The 17,946-nt window shown below is 42.1% G+C and overlaps 1 protein-coding gene and 1 pseudogene across 1 annotated transcript in view; one reads left to right on the top strand and one right to left on the bottom strand.

Moving 5' to 3' along the window:
* The window catches only part of ACOXL (acyl-CoA oxidase like), a 351,756-nt gene that overhangs the window by 166,861 nt on the left and 166,949 nt on the right, over nt 1–17,946 (top strand). The window contains exon 12 of the mRNA XM_041756084.1: nt 5,776–5,929. Within this exon, the coding sequence (XP_041612018.1) occupies nt 5,776–5,929 (154 nt within the window). The remainder of the gene's footprint in view (nt 1–5,775; nt 5,930–17,946) is intronic.
* Nucleotides 8,436–9,833, bottom strand: LOC121490935 (annotated as a pseudogene).

Below are 17,946 nucleotides of genomic sequence, written 5' to 3'. Positions count from 1 at the left end.
GCCCTAAACTGGAAACAACCAAAATGTTCATCAACAGTGAATGCAAAAATAAAGTGTGATATATGCATTGCATAGATGGAATTCTAGTCAGCAATAAAAAAGAGCAGCTACTAATACATGCTACAGTATGGATGAATCTCAAAACAATATGCTGATTGAAAGAGGGACGACAAACATATAATTTTATTTACATAAAATGTAAACTACTTTCTAGTGACAAACAGCAGGTTAGTGGATGACTGGAAATGAGGATCAATCAAGGAAGGGATAGACTGTAAAAAAGCATGATGCATTTTTTGGAAGGTGTTGGAAATGTTCTGTAGCTTGATTGTGGTGTTATTCTCATGGGTATGTACAGTTGTCAAAATTTGTTAAATGGCATGCTTTGAATGAATGCAGTCTGTTGTAAAATAAATTACCCTCAATAATGTTGATAAGGAAAAAAGAGAAGTTATTTATTTAAAGCAAAAATAGCAATGAATTTTATAACATATGTAGAAGATATAAATAGATAGGTAGATAGATAGATATTAAAAAATCTCAAACAGTAGCACAATAGGTGGGTGAATAAAATGGTAGTATACTGTATTATTGTAAGGTTCTTCAATTATCTGAAAAGTGTTATAACATTATATGAGGGAAGAATGTGTTAGGTTAAAGATGCATATTTTATACTATAAAAATCACTAAAAAGTATACAAGTAACAGTTAAAACTCTAACAGTGGGATACTAAAACCTATGCAATTAATAAAAAGAAGACAGAAGCAGAGGGAAAAGAGAACAAAGAACATATGGGATAAATAGAGGAAAGATTGCAAGATAATAGTTTCAAACTCAATCATGTTAATAATTACATTAGATGTAAATGGTTTAAACACTCCTACTTAATTTACAGATTGTCAGACATAATAAAAAAATCAAGACTGAACTAGATGCTTTCTATAAGAAATGCACTTAAAATATAAAGACAAATAGATTAAAAGTGAAAGAATAAAACATTTACACCTGCAAACATTAACCATAAAAGAACTAGAGTGGATATATTAATATTAGATAAAGTAGACTTCAGAAAAAAGAATATTACCAGAGATAAAGAGGAACTCTTTATAATGATAAAGCAGTCTACTCATCAAAAAGGCATAACAATCTAAATGTGTATGGACTCACAAAATAGCCTTAAAATACTTGAAGCAAAAATGGAAAGTATTGAGAGGAGAAATTAACAAATCCAAAATTATAATTGCAGACATTAGTCATTCTCTCTGAGTAACTGATATAATAAATAATAATTGATATAAAAATTGATATAATAAACAGCAATATGAACATTACTAATTAACTTGACTTAAATGATATTTATAGAATAAATACTCTATTCAACAACACAGAATGCACATCCTTTTCTTTACTTATTTTTTTATTTTATTTAAGTAAAATTAACATACAGTGTTTATTAGTTTTAGGTGTATAATATATGTATGATTCTTCAATTCTATACATTTGTCAGTGCTCATGAAGATAAGCAAACTCTTTATCCCCTTCACCTATTTCACTCATATCCCCCAGCCACCTGCCCTTTGATTACCACAAGTTTGTTCTTTATAGTTGAGACTCTAGCTTTTTTGTCTCTTTTTCTTCTTTGTTCACTTGTTTCATTTCTTAAATTCCACATATGAGTGAAATCATATGGAATACATCTTTCTCTGACTGACTTATTTTACTAAGCATTATACCCTCTGGGTCCATCCAAGTTGTTGCAAATGGCAAGATTTCATTCTTTTTATGGTGGAATAATATTCCATTATATGTATATATATCACATCTTCTATATCCATTCATCTATTGATAGATGCCTTTGTTGCTTCTGTATCTTGGCTATTGTAAATAATGCTGCAGAAACTCAGAGGTGCATATATCTTTTGGAATTAATGTTTTCATATTCTTTGGGTAAATGCCCAATAGTGGAATTACTGCACCATATGGTATTTCTATTTTTATTTTTTGAGGAACTGCCATACTGTTTTCCACAGTGGCTGCACCAATTTGCATTTTCACCAACACTGCACAGGGGTTCCTTTCTCCCCCTATCCTTGCCAACACTTCTATTTCTTGTGTTTTGGGTTTTAGCCATAATGTGATATCTAACTGTGGCTGTGATTTGCATTTCCTAATGATTTGTAATGTTGAGTGTCTTCTCATATGTTTGTTAGCCATCTGTATGTCTTCTTTGGAAAAATGTCTATTTTTTTCAAGTGCACATAAAACATTTATCAAGACAAACTATGTAAATTTAAAGGATTTAAATCATACAAAGTATGTTTTCTGATTAGAATGAAATTAGAAACTAATAACAAAAACATCTGGAATAATACCATGTATTAGGAAATTAGACAACACACATAATTTATAGGTCAAAGGAGAAATCACAAGGGAAATTAGAAAATATCTTGAATAAAATGAAAATGAAACAGAACATATCAGAATTTGTAATGTATAGCTAAAGCAGTGCTTAGAGGCATACTTATAATTAAAATACATTAGAAAAGGATAAAGGTAGAGAATCAATGGTGTAAATTTTCATTTTAAGAAGCTAGAAAAAAAGAACAAATCAAATTCGAAGGAAGCAGAAAGAATAATAAAAATGAAAGCAGAAATCATTGAAATAAGAAATAGCCAAAAAATAAGTATAATTAAGGCAAAAATAATTTTTTCTTTCAAAAGATAGATAAAATTTAAAACCTTCAGCTAGATTAATTTAAAAAAGAAGAGACACAAATTATCGATATCTGAAATAAATGAGAAGACATCACTACAGATCCTATAGATATTGAAAGGATAAAATGAGGGACACCTGGGTGGTTCAGTGGTTGAGTGTCTGCCTTTGACTCAGGGCATGATCCTAGTGTCCTGGGATTGAGTCCCACATCAGGCTCCCCGTGGAAAGCCTGCTTCTCCCTCTGCCTATGTCTCTCCCTCTCTCTCTGTGTCTCTCATGAATAAATAAATAAAATATATTTTTTAAAGATTTTATTTATTTATTTATTCATGAGAGACAAGAGAGAAAGAGAGAGAGAGAGAGAGACAGGCAGAGGGAGAAGCAGGCTCCATGCAGGAAGCCTGATGTGGGACTTGATCCCGGGACTCCAGGATCATGCCCTGAGCCAATGGCAGGCACTAAACCGCTGAGCCACCCAGGGATCCCCAATAAAATATTTTTTAAAAATAAAGGATAAAATTAAATATTATTGTTATTATTATTGATGTAATGTCAATGTAATGCCAATATGTGTGACAATATATATGAAATAGAAAATTTCATGAAAGACACATATTACCAAAAGTGACTCAAAAAGAATTGGAAAATTTGAATAGCTTCATCTGGCATTGCTGGTAAAATCTACCAAATACTTAAGAAAAGAAAACATATTAACTTTACACAAATTCTTTTGGAAAATGAAGGGAAGATTTTGTAACTCATTTTAAGAGCATTAATTACCCTGACACCAAAAACAGACAAAGATATTATGAGACCAGTATTCCTTGTGAACAAAATGTTATAGATCACATACAGTATATTTTACTGTAAAATAATATACAATGATCAAGAGGGATTTATCTAGGAATGTTAGGCTTGTTTAACATTTGAAAATCAATCTATACAATTTGCCATATTAACATTATAAACGAGAAACATCATATAATCTCTCAATAGATGACACTCAATTGATAGAGAACAGTCAGTGAATCAACGCCTACAACTGCCATCACTCTTCGCAATCTCCAGAGTCTGAAGCATCAGTTGAGAAGACCAGAAAGGCTATGCTTCATGGTATTTCTCATGAGTTTGAGGGGCTTCGAGGAAAGTACCCAGCTCAGTGTGTTTACCACCCTTGACTTTAGAGCCTGATCCTAGAGTTTGGTTGAACATAGGGAGAAAGAGTTCACTAAAGATTTTATTCCCAGCAGTTGTTAAAAACAATAACTCATTTTAAGATATTTTAAAAACAAAGTCAATAAGAAGGTGTTCAGAAGAAGGGAGAGAGAAGGAAACCTGTATTTTCCATTACAGAATTCTGAAACATGGTGAAGAAAAAAAAACAGAACTGAGGGGGAGGTGTGCAGATGCAGGAAGGCCAATAGATATTGTCTGCACAGTAGTCATGACCACAGGTGGCTGAGAGATGAAGGAAAACAGTGACTCTTACCACGTTGAAGGAAGACATTATTCATATCTGTATACATTTCTATTGGTGCTATAACTAATTGCCACAAACTTGGTGGCTTAAAATAACACAAACTTGGGCAGCCCGGGTCGCTCAGCAGTTTAGCGCCGCCTTCAGCCCAGGGCCTGATCCTGGAGACCCGGGATTGAGTCCCATGTCGGGCTCCCTGCATGGAGCCTGCTTCTTCCTCTGCCTGTGTCTCTGCGCCTCTCTTTCTGTCTCTCATGAATAAATAAATAAAAACTTAAAAAAGAAACAACAACACAAACTTGTTGTCTTATAGTTCTGGAGATCGGAAGTCTGAAATGGGTCTCACTGATAAAAATCTGTGTCAGCAGAGCTGTATTCCTCTTGGAGGCTCTAGGAAAGAATTGACTTCCTTGCCTTTTCTAGCTTCTGGAAACTACCTGATTACTTGGCTTTGTGGCCCCTTCCTCCATTCAAAGCCAGCAATGGCTGGTTGAGTCCCATGTTGCATCTCTCTGACTGCTTTGTTGTCACATCTCCTTCTCCTGCCTTGCTCTCTTATAAGGACCCTCATCATTACATTTGGGCTCCTGGATAATCCAGGATAATCTCTCAATTTCAAGATCCTTGATTTTTTTTTTAAAGATTTATTTATTTGAGGGATGCCTGGGTGGCTCAGTGGTTGAGCATCTGCCTTCAGCTCAGGGTGTGATACTGGAGTCTTGGGATCAAGTCCTGCATTGGGCTCACCGTGGGGAGCCTGCATCTCCTTCTGCCTGTGTCTCTGTATCTCTGTCTCTCATGAATAAATAAAATCTTGAAAAATAATTTTTTAAAAAATATTTATTTATCTGAGAGAGACAGAGTGATAGCAAGAGTGGAATTAAGAGAGAGGGAGAGAGAGAAAAAGACTCTCCACTGAGCAGAGAGCCTGACATGGGGATGGATCACAGAACCCTGAGATCATGACCTGAGCCGAAGGTAGATGCTTAACCAACTGAGCCACCCAGGTGCCCCTTAAGATCTTTGATTTAATTGCATCTGAAAAATCCCTTCTGCCACATGGGGTAACATATTCTCAGGTTTCATGGACGAGGACCTGGTCACTTTGGGGGCTATTATTCTGCGTAGCACACTTTCAACAGAAGTAGAATTAGAAAAATTAAAAACATGAGAGACATGTAAAACATTTCTGTGTGAAAGGAAGAGGGATATAGTTTGGATTATGATCTTATACACTAGACTGCAGCAGGGAGAGAGTTACATTGAGTGCCTGCTTTTTATGGGGTCAAGGGGTGTGGAGACAGATGCCAATGTGAGCAATGGGGCCTCTGACGCCTGGACAAAAAGCAAAGGAGAAGTTTTCCAAGGGGAAGATGGCATGGGGGATCCTCATGGAGGCAGAGTGCAGAGTGACAGTTCTGCAGGGCACATGGAGACTTTGGTAGCATCTGAGGAAGGTGCAGAGGTCACCCTGTGCTTGCCTCAGATGCACCTGCGCCCTGGTTCCTGGAGCAGGGGTAGGGGTGCTGCTGCATCCCTCTCATGTCTGTGCTTCCCTTGCTCCTCTCGCTCCTCTCACAGGTATGCTGGGATCCTCCTGGACGAGGACATCTTCCATGGGAAGGAGCTGGTGGACAGTCGGCCGTTGCAGGCGCTGGTGGCAGGGCTGAAGGCCTACAGTACCTGGGAGAACGTCCACTGCCTGCAGGACTGCCGGGAGTGCACAGGAGGCATGGTGAGCCCTGCGGGCCCCAGAGCCCCCCAGGCCCTCCTGCTGCAGCATGCGCGAGGCCAGCGCTGTGTGCTCACCAGCAGGCCACCAGCTTTAGGCAGAAACCTGTCACCTTTGTGACCCTGGGTGCATCAGCTAGCCTTGCCATCCATGTGGTCTGCCTCCTACCATGCTGCAAGGACTGATGGGGATGACTACATTTGTAAAATGTAGCCCAGAGGGCCTGGCCCACACAGGCTTACAGTAAATGTCATTAAACTTGGTGGTGGCCATTGTTGGCAGTATGGGAAAGGGCCAATGAGGGTCAGATGATGACAGCACTGCTCCAAAGTTTGAATCCCTTGGGAAGAATGCAGGAAATGACCTCAGAGGTGTCCAGCCCCAGGAAGAAGGTAGACAGGGATGTGCCAAGCATTTGGAGACTGCTTAGGGGGTCCCCAACCCTGGGTCTCTGGCTGGATCGTGCAGTGAGGGGCACGAGGTGTGAGAAATCTCAGTATGAATCCTTGGAGAATTGAGGGGGACTCTGAGGACAGCTGGAATCTGTGCCCGATTCTCCTACAACCCTGAGAGCAGAGGCACCTTCAAGTTGCAGGAAACAGGATATGGGGAATTTCTGCACCCTGTCGGGGCTCTGAGCTGATGAAAAGCAGAATCCACATGGGGTCTGTGAGGGCATGGCAGGTGGGGTATGGGGCTGTGGACGTGTGACATGGTGCCATGGCAGGGCTGTAGGGATCAGCTATGGTGGCAGCTAAGTTTTATCCCCAGATGACAGCCCTGCATTGGTGACCCCCAGAGACTGCACTTCTTCACTGGCATGTAGGCTGGATGCAGGCACTGCTGGAGCCTCCAAAAGACATTCTCTGGAGAAAGGGGGCAAGAAGGACGCCCTGTTGGGTTTTTGGCCCGAGTTTGATCCTGAACTTGGCTGAATATTGGCCTGTAAACAGCAGTTCTGAACCTGCAGGGGAGGATTACGAGTTTTACCCTCAGTGAGAAGGGGTCAAGAGCAAGTTAAGGGCAGTGGTAGAAAATAAAGAGGGAAGGATAAGTTTCCAGAAACTCTGCTGTCCTGCTGCTCTGTATCAGAGCTGGGGCATTCGGAAGGGTGAGGAGTGAGGGATGAAGGGCAAGGAGTGAGGAAGGGCTGGCCCTTCAGAGCAGGCCCAGCCCAAGAGTTTCTTCCACATGAACAATATGGATGGGAATGAGGACCTCCTGTGTTCATATTTGAAAGCCAGTGTGATCATTTCTCTTAAAGTGGCTAAGGAAAGATGTGCCAATGATGTAGGGAGGGTTCAGTTGGTTAGGTGTGCACTCTGTATCTATGATGATGGTGGGGATGATGGTGGTGAACATGCCTGCTTTCCTCCTGTGGATGTTGTGTGGGAGGCCACATGGAAGGAAGGAGAATGCAGAACAAAGTAACAGCTGGCACTGGAGCACAGCTGAGCCAGGAGCTGAGGTCCTCTGAGGCAGCCAGGTACAATGGCTCAATGTGACTTTTCTTAGTGACCTGACAAGGTGGGAGACTTCTGCCACATGGCTGGTTTCCACCTATAACTCCAGGGAAGTGGCTATCTCTTGGAATCGGAGTTTGCTGGCAGCAGTTAGAAACAGAACTCAGAGATTCTGTGGTAGAGCCATAAAGTTTAAGTTAGCAAGTAGGAGGTAAGACCAAAAGTGACCCCTCCAGCAGAGGCAGCCCACATAGGGGAGAGTTGGGGCTCTGCTAGCAGTGCTGATCAGATGCAGATACTGTGGCTTCTGATAGGTGACTCAACCTAAGAGTGTGCTCAAAACCACCTGTGGTCTTTTCGTCTTCCTCCTTTGGCTCATTCCCTTTGATGCATTTCTTGCGCTGATGTGCCCAGTGGTCTCCTGCCCCTGGGCCTTCATACCCTCTCAGATGACCTGATAGACAGGAAGGTAGACAGGTGGACTGATGGCAAATAAGATGATGGATAGATGGATTCATTAAATTGTTGCTCTGTGTATTCATTATCTCTGATAATTTAGTTTCACTAGAATGTTACTAATTTGGCTCTTTGGGATTTATGATTATGTATTTGAAAATGGGAAAGGGAAAAAAGGCTGTTAGATGTCTTGCAAGCATCGACACTGACAAAAATGATCAGTTCTTCCTGTCTGCTTGGCTTATCTCGGTCCCAAGGGGAATATTCAAGACGCAGCAGCCTCTAGCATTTGGTCTAGGTGAGAGCTCACCATCCCAGCATTGTTACTCTTAAGCTATTCTCTGCAAACCTTTGGATTCAGAGGTTCTTTCTCTCCACGTTTATTGTTTCCATAGCACTTGGTGGTCTTTTTTTTTTTTTTTTTAAAGAAAATGGAAGCCTGCTTTTATTGATGCACACATTGACGGATCTGCGATTGGAAGGGGCGGTGACGTTAACATGACACTGGGGGTTAACGCAACGGAAACATGAGGGCAGGAGATGGCTTTGCAGGGACATGATGATGCCTTCATAAGTTAGGGAAACGGACTGCTAGCTGGCTGCCCTTTCATTTCATGTTCTTCACAAACTCCTCTCCCTTTTTGATGGAGGCCTTCAGCTCGGGGATGGCTTCTGCTATCATCTTCTCTTCAAAAGGGGAGATCTTGCCAATGCCTAGATTTTTCTCGATGCCCTTTTTCCCCAGCAGTAATGGTGTGGAGAAATAGGCACAGTCTGCTTCCTGGGATTTAACAAAGGAACATTCGACAACTCCTTCCTTCCCATTCATTGCATCCACAAGGGAGAAGACAAACCCAGGCTCCAGCGTATGCCATGGACAGGGTGGCAGAGCCTGCTCCAGCTTTGGCCTTCACCACCTCCGTGCCGGCCTCCTGGATCCGCCCAGTGACGGCTGTCAGCTGGTCCTGGGGAAGGTCCACCTTGGGAGTGCACTGAGAGATCAGGGGGATGATGGTCTTCCCAGCATGACCGCCAATGACAGGAACATTGACTCGCGCGGGATCCAAACACTTTAGTTCTGCAGTGAAAGTGTTGGCCCTGACAATGTCCAGGGTCGTCACCCCGAAGATTTTATTAGGGTCTTAAGCTCCGTGTTTCTTGAAAACCTCCGTTGCAATTGGGATGGTGGAGTTGACCAGATTTGAAATGACGCAGATCATGGCCTCGGGGCAATGCTGGGCGCAGGCCGCAGTCAGGGTGGCCACAATTGAGGCGTTGGTGTTGACCAGGTCATCCCGTGTCATGCCTGGTTTTCTTGGGACTCCGGCTGGAATAACCACCACATCGCAGCCTTTGAGGCAATCCGGCAGCTGCTCGGGTCGAGGTGGCCTTTCACGGTGGCTCTGGTCTCGATGTGGCTCAGATCTGCGGCCACTCCGGTGTATGAGCAATCTCGTAGAGGGTCAGGCGGCTCACTAGGGGGCTGTTCTTGAGAAGCAGCACAAGGGGCTGCCCAATTCCTCCGGAAGCCCCAAGCACAGCTACGTTAGCATTGTTCTGGGCCGAGGTGCTGAAGTGCGCGGAGAGCGGCGCCGGCAGGGCGGAGAGCAGGCGCAGGAGCCGGCGGCTGGCAGGTGACACCAACGACCTCCACACTGCTTGGTGGTCTATTTAATGGTATTATCACTGTGCCTCAGGAAGCCATGAGAAAGTCTTAGGTTGGCTCTTTCTACAGAAGCCTTAGCAACTGTTGCTTTCTTTGGGTGATAGCTTGAATGTTGCTAGAGTGACATGTATTTGCTAAAAGAACATTCTTAGCAGTGAAGTAGATACATGCAGAGTACAAGTAGAAACATAGTCTATCACTTTTTGTGCATAAAGCCTGGGCTAAATGAGATCTGGTACAAACTCTTTCTCCAAAATTAGATCGTCAAGTAAACAATACTGGTTGGAACTTCTCATAATTGGTGTTCACGCAAGCACGTCATGGTCTTAATGACTGCTGATTAAGAGTCATTGTTCCCTCTTTCTAAATTCTGTCTGTGTGCAGAGCAGTGTACGAGGTACACATTCCCTGTCCTGAGGGCCAGGTAACGAGAGAGTGGACAGTATACATTGTGCGTGGAACTGAGTGACCCTAGAATTCAGTCAAATGAGTGTTCAGAGACTGCCAGTCTGACCAGGTTGAAGTTACATGAAGTCACTCTCCTGACTAAAACAGCAGGACCCTGAACATCAGGAAGCGAGAATGAGGAAATAAAATAAAACCAGATGAGCTTTACATTTTTCCCAGTTTACTACCTTGAGAGTTTCCACACCATGCCTTAGGAGGGGCAACCAAGGCAGAGCCCAGTGAACTTGCTGATTTGAAGACACAAAGCTGAGAGTCAAGGGAGACCAAAGTACCTGGAATTCACTGGCTAGAGTAGGAGACGGAAGAGAACTTGGTCAGTCAGAGAGAGAACTCAGGCATCTGCAGTGGTCCCCTTCAGACATTCAGATGAGCACCGATTATTGCATGTGAGTGAGGGAAAGAATCACCTGGAAGATTTGGAGGGAACAATATCTGGTCTTCACACGGGGCTGGGAATAGTGCCTTTTCCCACAAGCCAGGCTGGAATACCTCAAGACTCAACCTGAGGAAAAAGAAATGTGTAAAAAAAAAAAAAAAAAAAACAAAGTTAAGGATGACAGCAGATTGCTTTCTTAATATATAAGATTTTTTTCTTAGTATTTAAATCTCTTTAAAAGGGAATTGAGGGGCACCTGGTGGCTCTGTCAGTTAAGTATCTGACTCCTAGTTTTGGCTCAGGTCCTAATCTCAGCATTATGGGATGGGGCTCAATGGGTAGTCTGCTTGAGAGTCTTCCTCTCTCTCTTCCCATCCTTCCCCCTGCTTGAACACACACACACTCTCTAAAATAAATAAATCTTTTTAAAAATTAGATAATTGACTCTCTTAACAAAAGTAATTTCAGTGTAGAGTCAGTTTTTATAACATATGTAAAAGTAAAATGTATGACAATAATCACATAAAGGCCAGAAGGGGAGAAAAGGAAGTATACCATTGTAAGGTTCTTACGCTACACCTGATGTCTATATCTCCTGAAAGTAGACTGTGGGAAGTTGAAGACCTATAAACCCTAAAGCTACCACTGAAATAATAAAACAAAGAGTTATAGCTAATAAGCCAACAAAGGAGTTAAATGGAATTCAGCAATACTAAGTTAATCCAAAAGGAGGCAGGAAAAGAAGCAGGGGAGAATGAAGAGATTGTTCAAATAAAACACAAATAGCCATATGGTAGATGTAAACCAAACCATGTTCATAAACGCTTTACATGCAAATACCCCAATTAAAAGGCAGAGATTGCCAGATTGGATAAAAAAACCAAGACCCAACTATAATGCCTATAAGAAACACACTTCGAATATAAAGACACAAAGAGATTAAAAGTAAAAGGATGAAGAAAGAGATGCCGTGCTCACAACTCATCCAAAGAAAGCCAGAGTGACTGTTAATATCAGACAAAGCAGATTTCAGAGCCAAGAATGTTGCCAGGGATAATAAATAAGTCCACTTCATAATGACAAAGGGACCACTTCGAGAGGATATAATAATCCTAAACCTAATAACAACCTTAGCAGGTTAACAATAATCGGGTTAATAACAGCCTTACCTACTTTGGTTATTCCCACTTTGCAGATGAAAAAATGGGGGCTTAGAGCAGTTGGACTTGTCTGAGCTCCCACAGGTGGCTAGGGGATTTAAAGCCCGATTAGCCTAACCCCAGAGCCCATGTTGATATTGTGAAGCTGTGCCCCAGGGAGGAGTGGGAAATCATACTGAGGTGTCTGGGAGGCTCTCCAAGGAGGAAGGCTCACCTTTGTTGTGTGGAATGGAAGATACCCTCGGGTAAATGGGACCCCATTGCACACTGCATTTGCACACAGGTCCTGCTTCAGTTTAATGAGCCTCCTAATCTTTTGAGGCCCACACTTAACCAAAGATGAGGTCTGAGCTTCTTGGGGCTTAGTGTCTCTGGTACTGCAGATCTGCCCTTCCAACTGATTCTTTATGCTGATGAAAGGCAGCCTCTTCCCATATCAGACACAGTATATGCAGGGACCCAGGACCCAGGGGCTGGAGTCTCTTTGCTTTTTACTTGTTTTAGTTAACAGTCATTAAGCACTTTCTATAGATGCAGGCAACTTTATAAGTGCTCTGCATATAGGAACTTAGCTAACTCTCCTATTAGATGAATACTATTATCAGACTTACTTTCCAAAGGCAGAAACTGAGGCCAGAAAGAGATTAAATAACTGGCCAAGGTTAAGCAACTAAAAAGTGGCAGAGCCAAGCTTTAAGCCCTGAAAATCTATCTCCAGAGGCCATGCACCAAACCATTGGGTCGTATGCAAATGAAGTGTGCCCTATGCTCCAGAAAATAGCTGAGTTCATGTTAATGGGATGAGCAAAGTTTGAATCTAGCATGCCACTTTGCACCTGTGTGACCTTGGTCAGGTCTATCTCATTCCTGAGCCTATTAGACTCATGTTGCAGAGCTGCTCAGAAGTTGGCATTAAACTGGATCCTCCCATAATGGGGGAGATTGACTGGCATGGCCAGATTCTATTCTTCTTAGACTCTCTGAGGTGATTCCTGGCTCTTGCCCTCTGTTGTACGGCTGAGGGAAGGAAGGTGGGATGTGGCTAAATTACTCACCCCAAACCTCTTCAGTAAGTCAGGGAGGGGTTGGAACAGGAGCTGGTATGCTCCTGCTCCTGGCATGCAGCCGGGCACCATTCCCAAAGGCCGGGGCTTTGTGCTCACACATGTTCTGCATTTTGGCTTCTAATCTCAGTATGTAAGTGGAGAATCCAACTGGCCTCATTTGAACATGATGAAAACCCTTTACCTGCCCATGTGGGAATACCCGGTGTCAATTCTGCGGGTTCTGGGTAGTCACATGACTCAGGCCTCAGCTGCTCCTCTCTGCTTCCACCTTCTTTCTTTAAGGATTAATGGGGTCAACCAAGTTCTTAGGACCATCGCTATTTAACTATACTTGTACATTGTCTCTTTTCTCCATACCCAAGCAAACTCAGATTGAATTTCCTACAATTGTCTGAGAAAGGAATAGGGAAACAGGACCTGGATTATAGAAACCTCTTATGAGGCTGAATGGTGAAGAGGAGCAGTGTAAGAGGTAGGGAGGAGCACTCATCACAGAAGGGGTGGGATCTCCTGGTCAGGGCAATGTGACCCTGGATCTTAGCACTGGGAGCCTTGATTTCCTCATCTTTTAAAGCCTAGCACGTGATAGGCAGTCAGTAAATACTAGAATCTCCTTTTATTTTTTCCTGGATGTGATCACATTGAAGAATCCCAGCTCTCTTGCCCTTCCCTTTCCCAATGACCCATTAGACACATGTGGAAGCTTCCTGGTTAGGGTTCCTTGAGGGGCAGCCTTGGAGAGTACAAGCAAGTCACATTCTCAGCATATCTGACTCCAGATCATCAGGATCTGCAAAAACAGGCTTGGGGCCTAGACCGGCTGCATGGTTCCTGCTGCTCCCTCCACTGGAGTGAACTTAACAGGAGCCCTAGCTTTTGACCTTGGCCCTGACAACCACATTCTTCACAGGGACTTATTACAGTATCCCTGGCCTTTGCATGTTTCCTGTACCTGGACACCTGTGGCCAGAAGCTGTGCTCTCTATGTTGTCCCCTTTGATATCAACACTGGAAGATACCACTTCTAGGCTCACTGAGCCCTGGAGGTCACTCTCCACAGCAGAATTTTAGGGTTCCCTCCATCGGGGCCTGTGAGAGCCTTCTCATCTCAGCCCCTGCTCCATTTGTCCTCATTGTGTTTCAGAATCCTACATGGAAAAGCAGACCTGGCTGAAGCAGAATAAAGAAATTTCTGTACAAAATTGGAGCAAGGAAAAGTCTCAGAAGAGATCTATGACCCAGCATGATGATAAGGTTATCAGGAAACATGCATTGACCATTTCTTTCATGTTGGACACAGAGCTGCTGTTTGCTGTTTGGAGATGTCATCCAGCTGGGCCATGACTGAGTCATTATATTTTAAAGATTGCATAAGAGAACATTAAAACAATTATAAGTGTTTGTAAATTAAAAAAAAAAAAAAGTGGTGTGATGCGGAGCCCCTCCGTTATTTAGTAGACTTAATCCCAAAACTAATTCCACAGGGACATTCAACACCACCTCATTTATCTGGCATTGACCATTTCTTGGAACAAAGCCAAAGGCCTGAAATAAGCAAAACAGAACTCTGGGAATCCCAGTGAGATGACATGAAGTCTGCATGCTGAAGCTCAAACCCTTAGTCATTCCTAAAGGAGCCTGGCCAGCTTCCTCTGGAGCCTGGTCATGCTTGTTGACTCTCACACATGGTTCCTGGTTTCCTGAGGTGCTGCTGCAGAGTAGTAAGGATAGAGGGACTCTGAATACAAGCAGCTAAGAGTGCTGGTGACCAAAAAAGAGCCAGAAGAACTAGAAAAAAACAGACTCAAAAATCCAAGAGCACAGTGGACCCCACTTCAGGCCCAAGAAAGAATCAAAACTCTTATGGAACATGAAATCCTCTCGGCAGAGTGGGTTCTGTGCAGCCAGGCAGGCTGGTGGCTGGTGCAAGGAGGATAGTCATTTGAAGGCCACCCCTCTATCCTGGGTGCTATAGGTTTACTATTCCCTGGAATAAGATAGATAGTATTTCTTTAACTGCTCAACTTTTCATAGTAATCCCCTGGATACGTATCTCTCAGAACAGATAAGTAGGTCAGCCTGACTTGGATCTAATATGGCAGAGACCATTTTGCTCCCCATCCAATTTCTTAAGAAGAAACAGAGCCAAGAAAAATCCTGGCTGGTTCCTGGGTCATGTGGAGCTAGCAATGCTGGTGGAGGTTTCTAGGTATGGAGGTCATGGATCCAGCTGGCTAGTATTGCTTGTGTGGGCAGGGTAGGGGTAAATTGGACTTCACCCTAATGCCAAGTAACTGGGAAACATTACTGGGTAATGCCAAGTACCTGGAAAGGGTTCGGGTTTAGCCCATACTCAGAAACAGTCCCAGGATCTGGCAGGCCTGAGAAAGGACTGGCTGGGATCCAAGTGTTAATCCTCATAGAAAGGTCCTCTCTGTGGCTACTATGACAGTTTCTTCATCTAGAAGAAGAAACTTTGAAGAAACTTTGCTCAACCCCAGTTTTTCTAGAACACCAGTGGATCTCTGATCAACTTCTTCCCTTTCCATTTCATTGATTAGAGAATCCTTTCTCTGGACAGAGTTAGGGCCTTCAAGAAGAACCTCAACATTTTGGGACTCTGGATTAAATCCTAGGCTTCTCTTCATTTCTGCTGTCACTTTCTGATCATTATGCAGACAACAATCAGTTTGATTGTAGGGATTTAGAAAAATAACAATAAAAACACTGCATAATGATAAATTATTTCTCAACTTTGAAAAAAACCTTACTCCAAGATTAGAGGACTCAGCTCTTTTTTTTTCCCCCTCAAAAAAGGTTTCTGTTTTTGACTCCCTGACATTCTCTGAGTCCCTGCTAGGTAAAGTGCCAGACCCCATATAGGCGTTGCCACCTGTATTCCTCCAACAGTCCTATGAGTAAGAATTATTATCCTTATGGTTTTCCCATGGATTGAAGAACCAAGGCCAGAGGGGAGATGCTATTTCTCCAGATCTAGTAGAAGGTGGAGGCAGGTTCTGATTCAAGTCTCCCAAATCCAAGGCTTTTGTCCTTAATTCATGATCTTACTTTGTTGGGGGTGGGGGATGATAACTTTGTTTCTGGATCCTGGGTTCCATGTTAATCAATGTTCCATACTTAGCCCCTTCATTTAACATAATCCACAATTTTAAAACAAACCTCTGTGTTTTGCTGTGGTCACTGGAAAGAATAATCTCCCAGTGAGAAAATCCACATGTCATATTTGTGAGTGTCTTATGTTAACAGGTCTTATCTTGTCAGGTAAATTAGAGTGGGAGAGTAACAGGCAATAAAACTGACCCTCATCACTGATAAAGAAAAGAGAGATTACTAAAATGACCCAAGGACAATCCATTTTATTGGCAACATTCCTTTGAAGATCTCAGCCCAAACTTCTTAAGGGCATAAAGAAGGCAATTGTAAATTTTATGTGAAATGGATAGCATTCAGACATATGAGAGGATAATGGATAAAGCTGGCATCAATCCTAGGCCAATATGCCAAATTTTGAATCCACTGTATTCTTGTTTTACCCTCCCTTAAGATTGTTCTTAACTCTCCAGATGGATTCACCCATCACATCAAGAAAATAAGGAGGGGGGAAAAATGAAGCTTCACAGGTTGACTTCTGATTTTGTGATCATCTTAGTTAAAATCCTTCTGGATGCAAGTTAGAGAGACTCATTACCGACTTTCTCAATCAGGGAAGGAGAAGAGACAGAGAGAGAGAGAGAGAGAGAGAGAGGAGAGAAGAAGGAGCCAAGAGATGTGTTCTAGAATCCAGATCTCACAAGGACCAGGAACTGGGAAGGGGTGTGAAGTGGAGGCATCTCCCTCTCTTGGGTCCCATTGTCTCAGCCTTTGCTGGGTGTCTGCTCATTCTCCTGTTCTTCTTCATTTGTGGCCGCCCTTTAGCTATAAAGTTTATAGCATCTCCAATCCAGCTGTGCTCCAAAATGATGTCTCATAAATCTAGCGGTGAATCCCTGGCTCAGTTTGAATTGTAGTACTTCCCAACTCTGTCATTTTTGGTTCAGGAATGTGGTTGCATATCATGAACATGCCTACTGATGCTTCACTAGTATAGGTGGTGAGACATTGAGCACATATCTATTATAGACCACAAATATTTTAAAATATTTTCTAACTAATCCTTTCAGGCTTGTATATAGATATGGATCTCAACTTTAATGTTGATCTTATATCCAGCAACTTTGTTGAACTGCCTTAATAATTCTAATAATCTGTTTGTAGTTTTTTTTGCATTTCCTGTGTAGATAATCATATCACAGGTGACAAATGATGGCTTGTTTCTTCTTTTATCATTATTTACATTTATGTTTTTGTTATATTATTCAAGTGGCAAGGACCTCCAGTGCAATGATTGAAAGAGGTGATTGGGGATCCCTGGGTGGCGCAGCGGTTTGGCGCCTGCCTTTGGCCCAGGGCGCGATCCTGGAGACCCGGGATCGAATCCCACATCGGGCTCTGGGTGCATGGAGCCCGCTTCTCGCTCTGCCTGTGTCTCTGCCTCTCTCTCTCTCTCTCTGACTGTCATAAATAATAAAATAAAAAAAAAAAAAAAAAGAAAGAGGTGATTGATAACAAGCACCTGAATTTTATTCTTGACTTTAAAGAGCATGTGCTCATGGTTTCACCATGAAGGATGTTATTTGGTATGGGTATGTTGCAGATATTCCTTTTCCCCCAGTTTTATTGAGAAATAATTGCCATACATATTGTATACATTTAAGGCATATAGCATGATGTAGTTTGATTTGTGAAATGAGAACCACAAAGGTTCACCTAACATCCATCTTCTCATGTAGATACAAGAAAAAGAAAAGAAATAAGAAAATTATAAAGAAAAAGATTTTCTCCTTGTGATGAGAACTCTTTCTTAACTTCTTTCCTGTATATCATATAACAGTTTTGGCTATAGTCATCATGATTTCTATCACATCCCAGTACTAATTTATTTTATAATTGTCTTTTTGGTGATGGCCACTCCAACTGGCATGAGGTGATGTCTCACTGTGATTTTAATTCACATTTCATTAATGACTAGTGATGTTGAGCACTTTTCATGTACTTGTTGGACTTTTGTATATCTTCTTTGGTAAAATGCCTATTCAAGTCTTTGCCCATTTTTAATTGGTTTATTTGTTGTTTGGGTTTTTTTTTTTTTTTTGCTGTTGAGTTATATGAATTCTTTATGTTTTATATGTGAGATATTAGCTTCTTATCAGATATATGATTTGCAAATATTTTTCCCATAAATTATCATTTCATTTTGTTGATGGTTTCTTTTATGGCTCATAATCCTTTTGATTTGACAAAATC

The sequence above is a fragment of the Vulpes lagopus genome, chromosome 5 (genome assembly GCF_018345385.1).
Source record: "Vulpes lagopus strain Blue_001 chromosome 5, ASM1834538v1, whole genome shotgun sequence".
NCBI classification, from domain to species: Eukaryota; Metazoa; Chordata; class Mammalia; order Carnivora; family Canidae; genus Vulpes; species Vulpes lagopus.
Note: the sequence above shows the minus strand (reverse complement) of the source record. Positions and strands in the feature narration are given on the sequence as shown.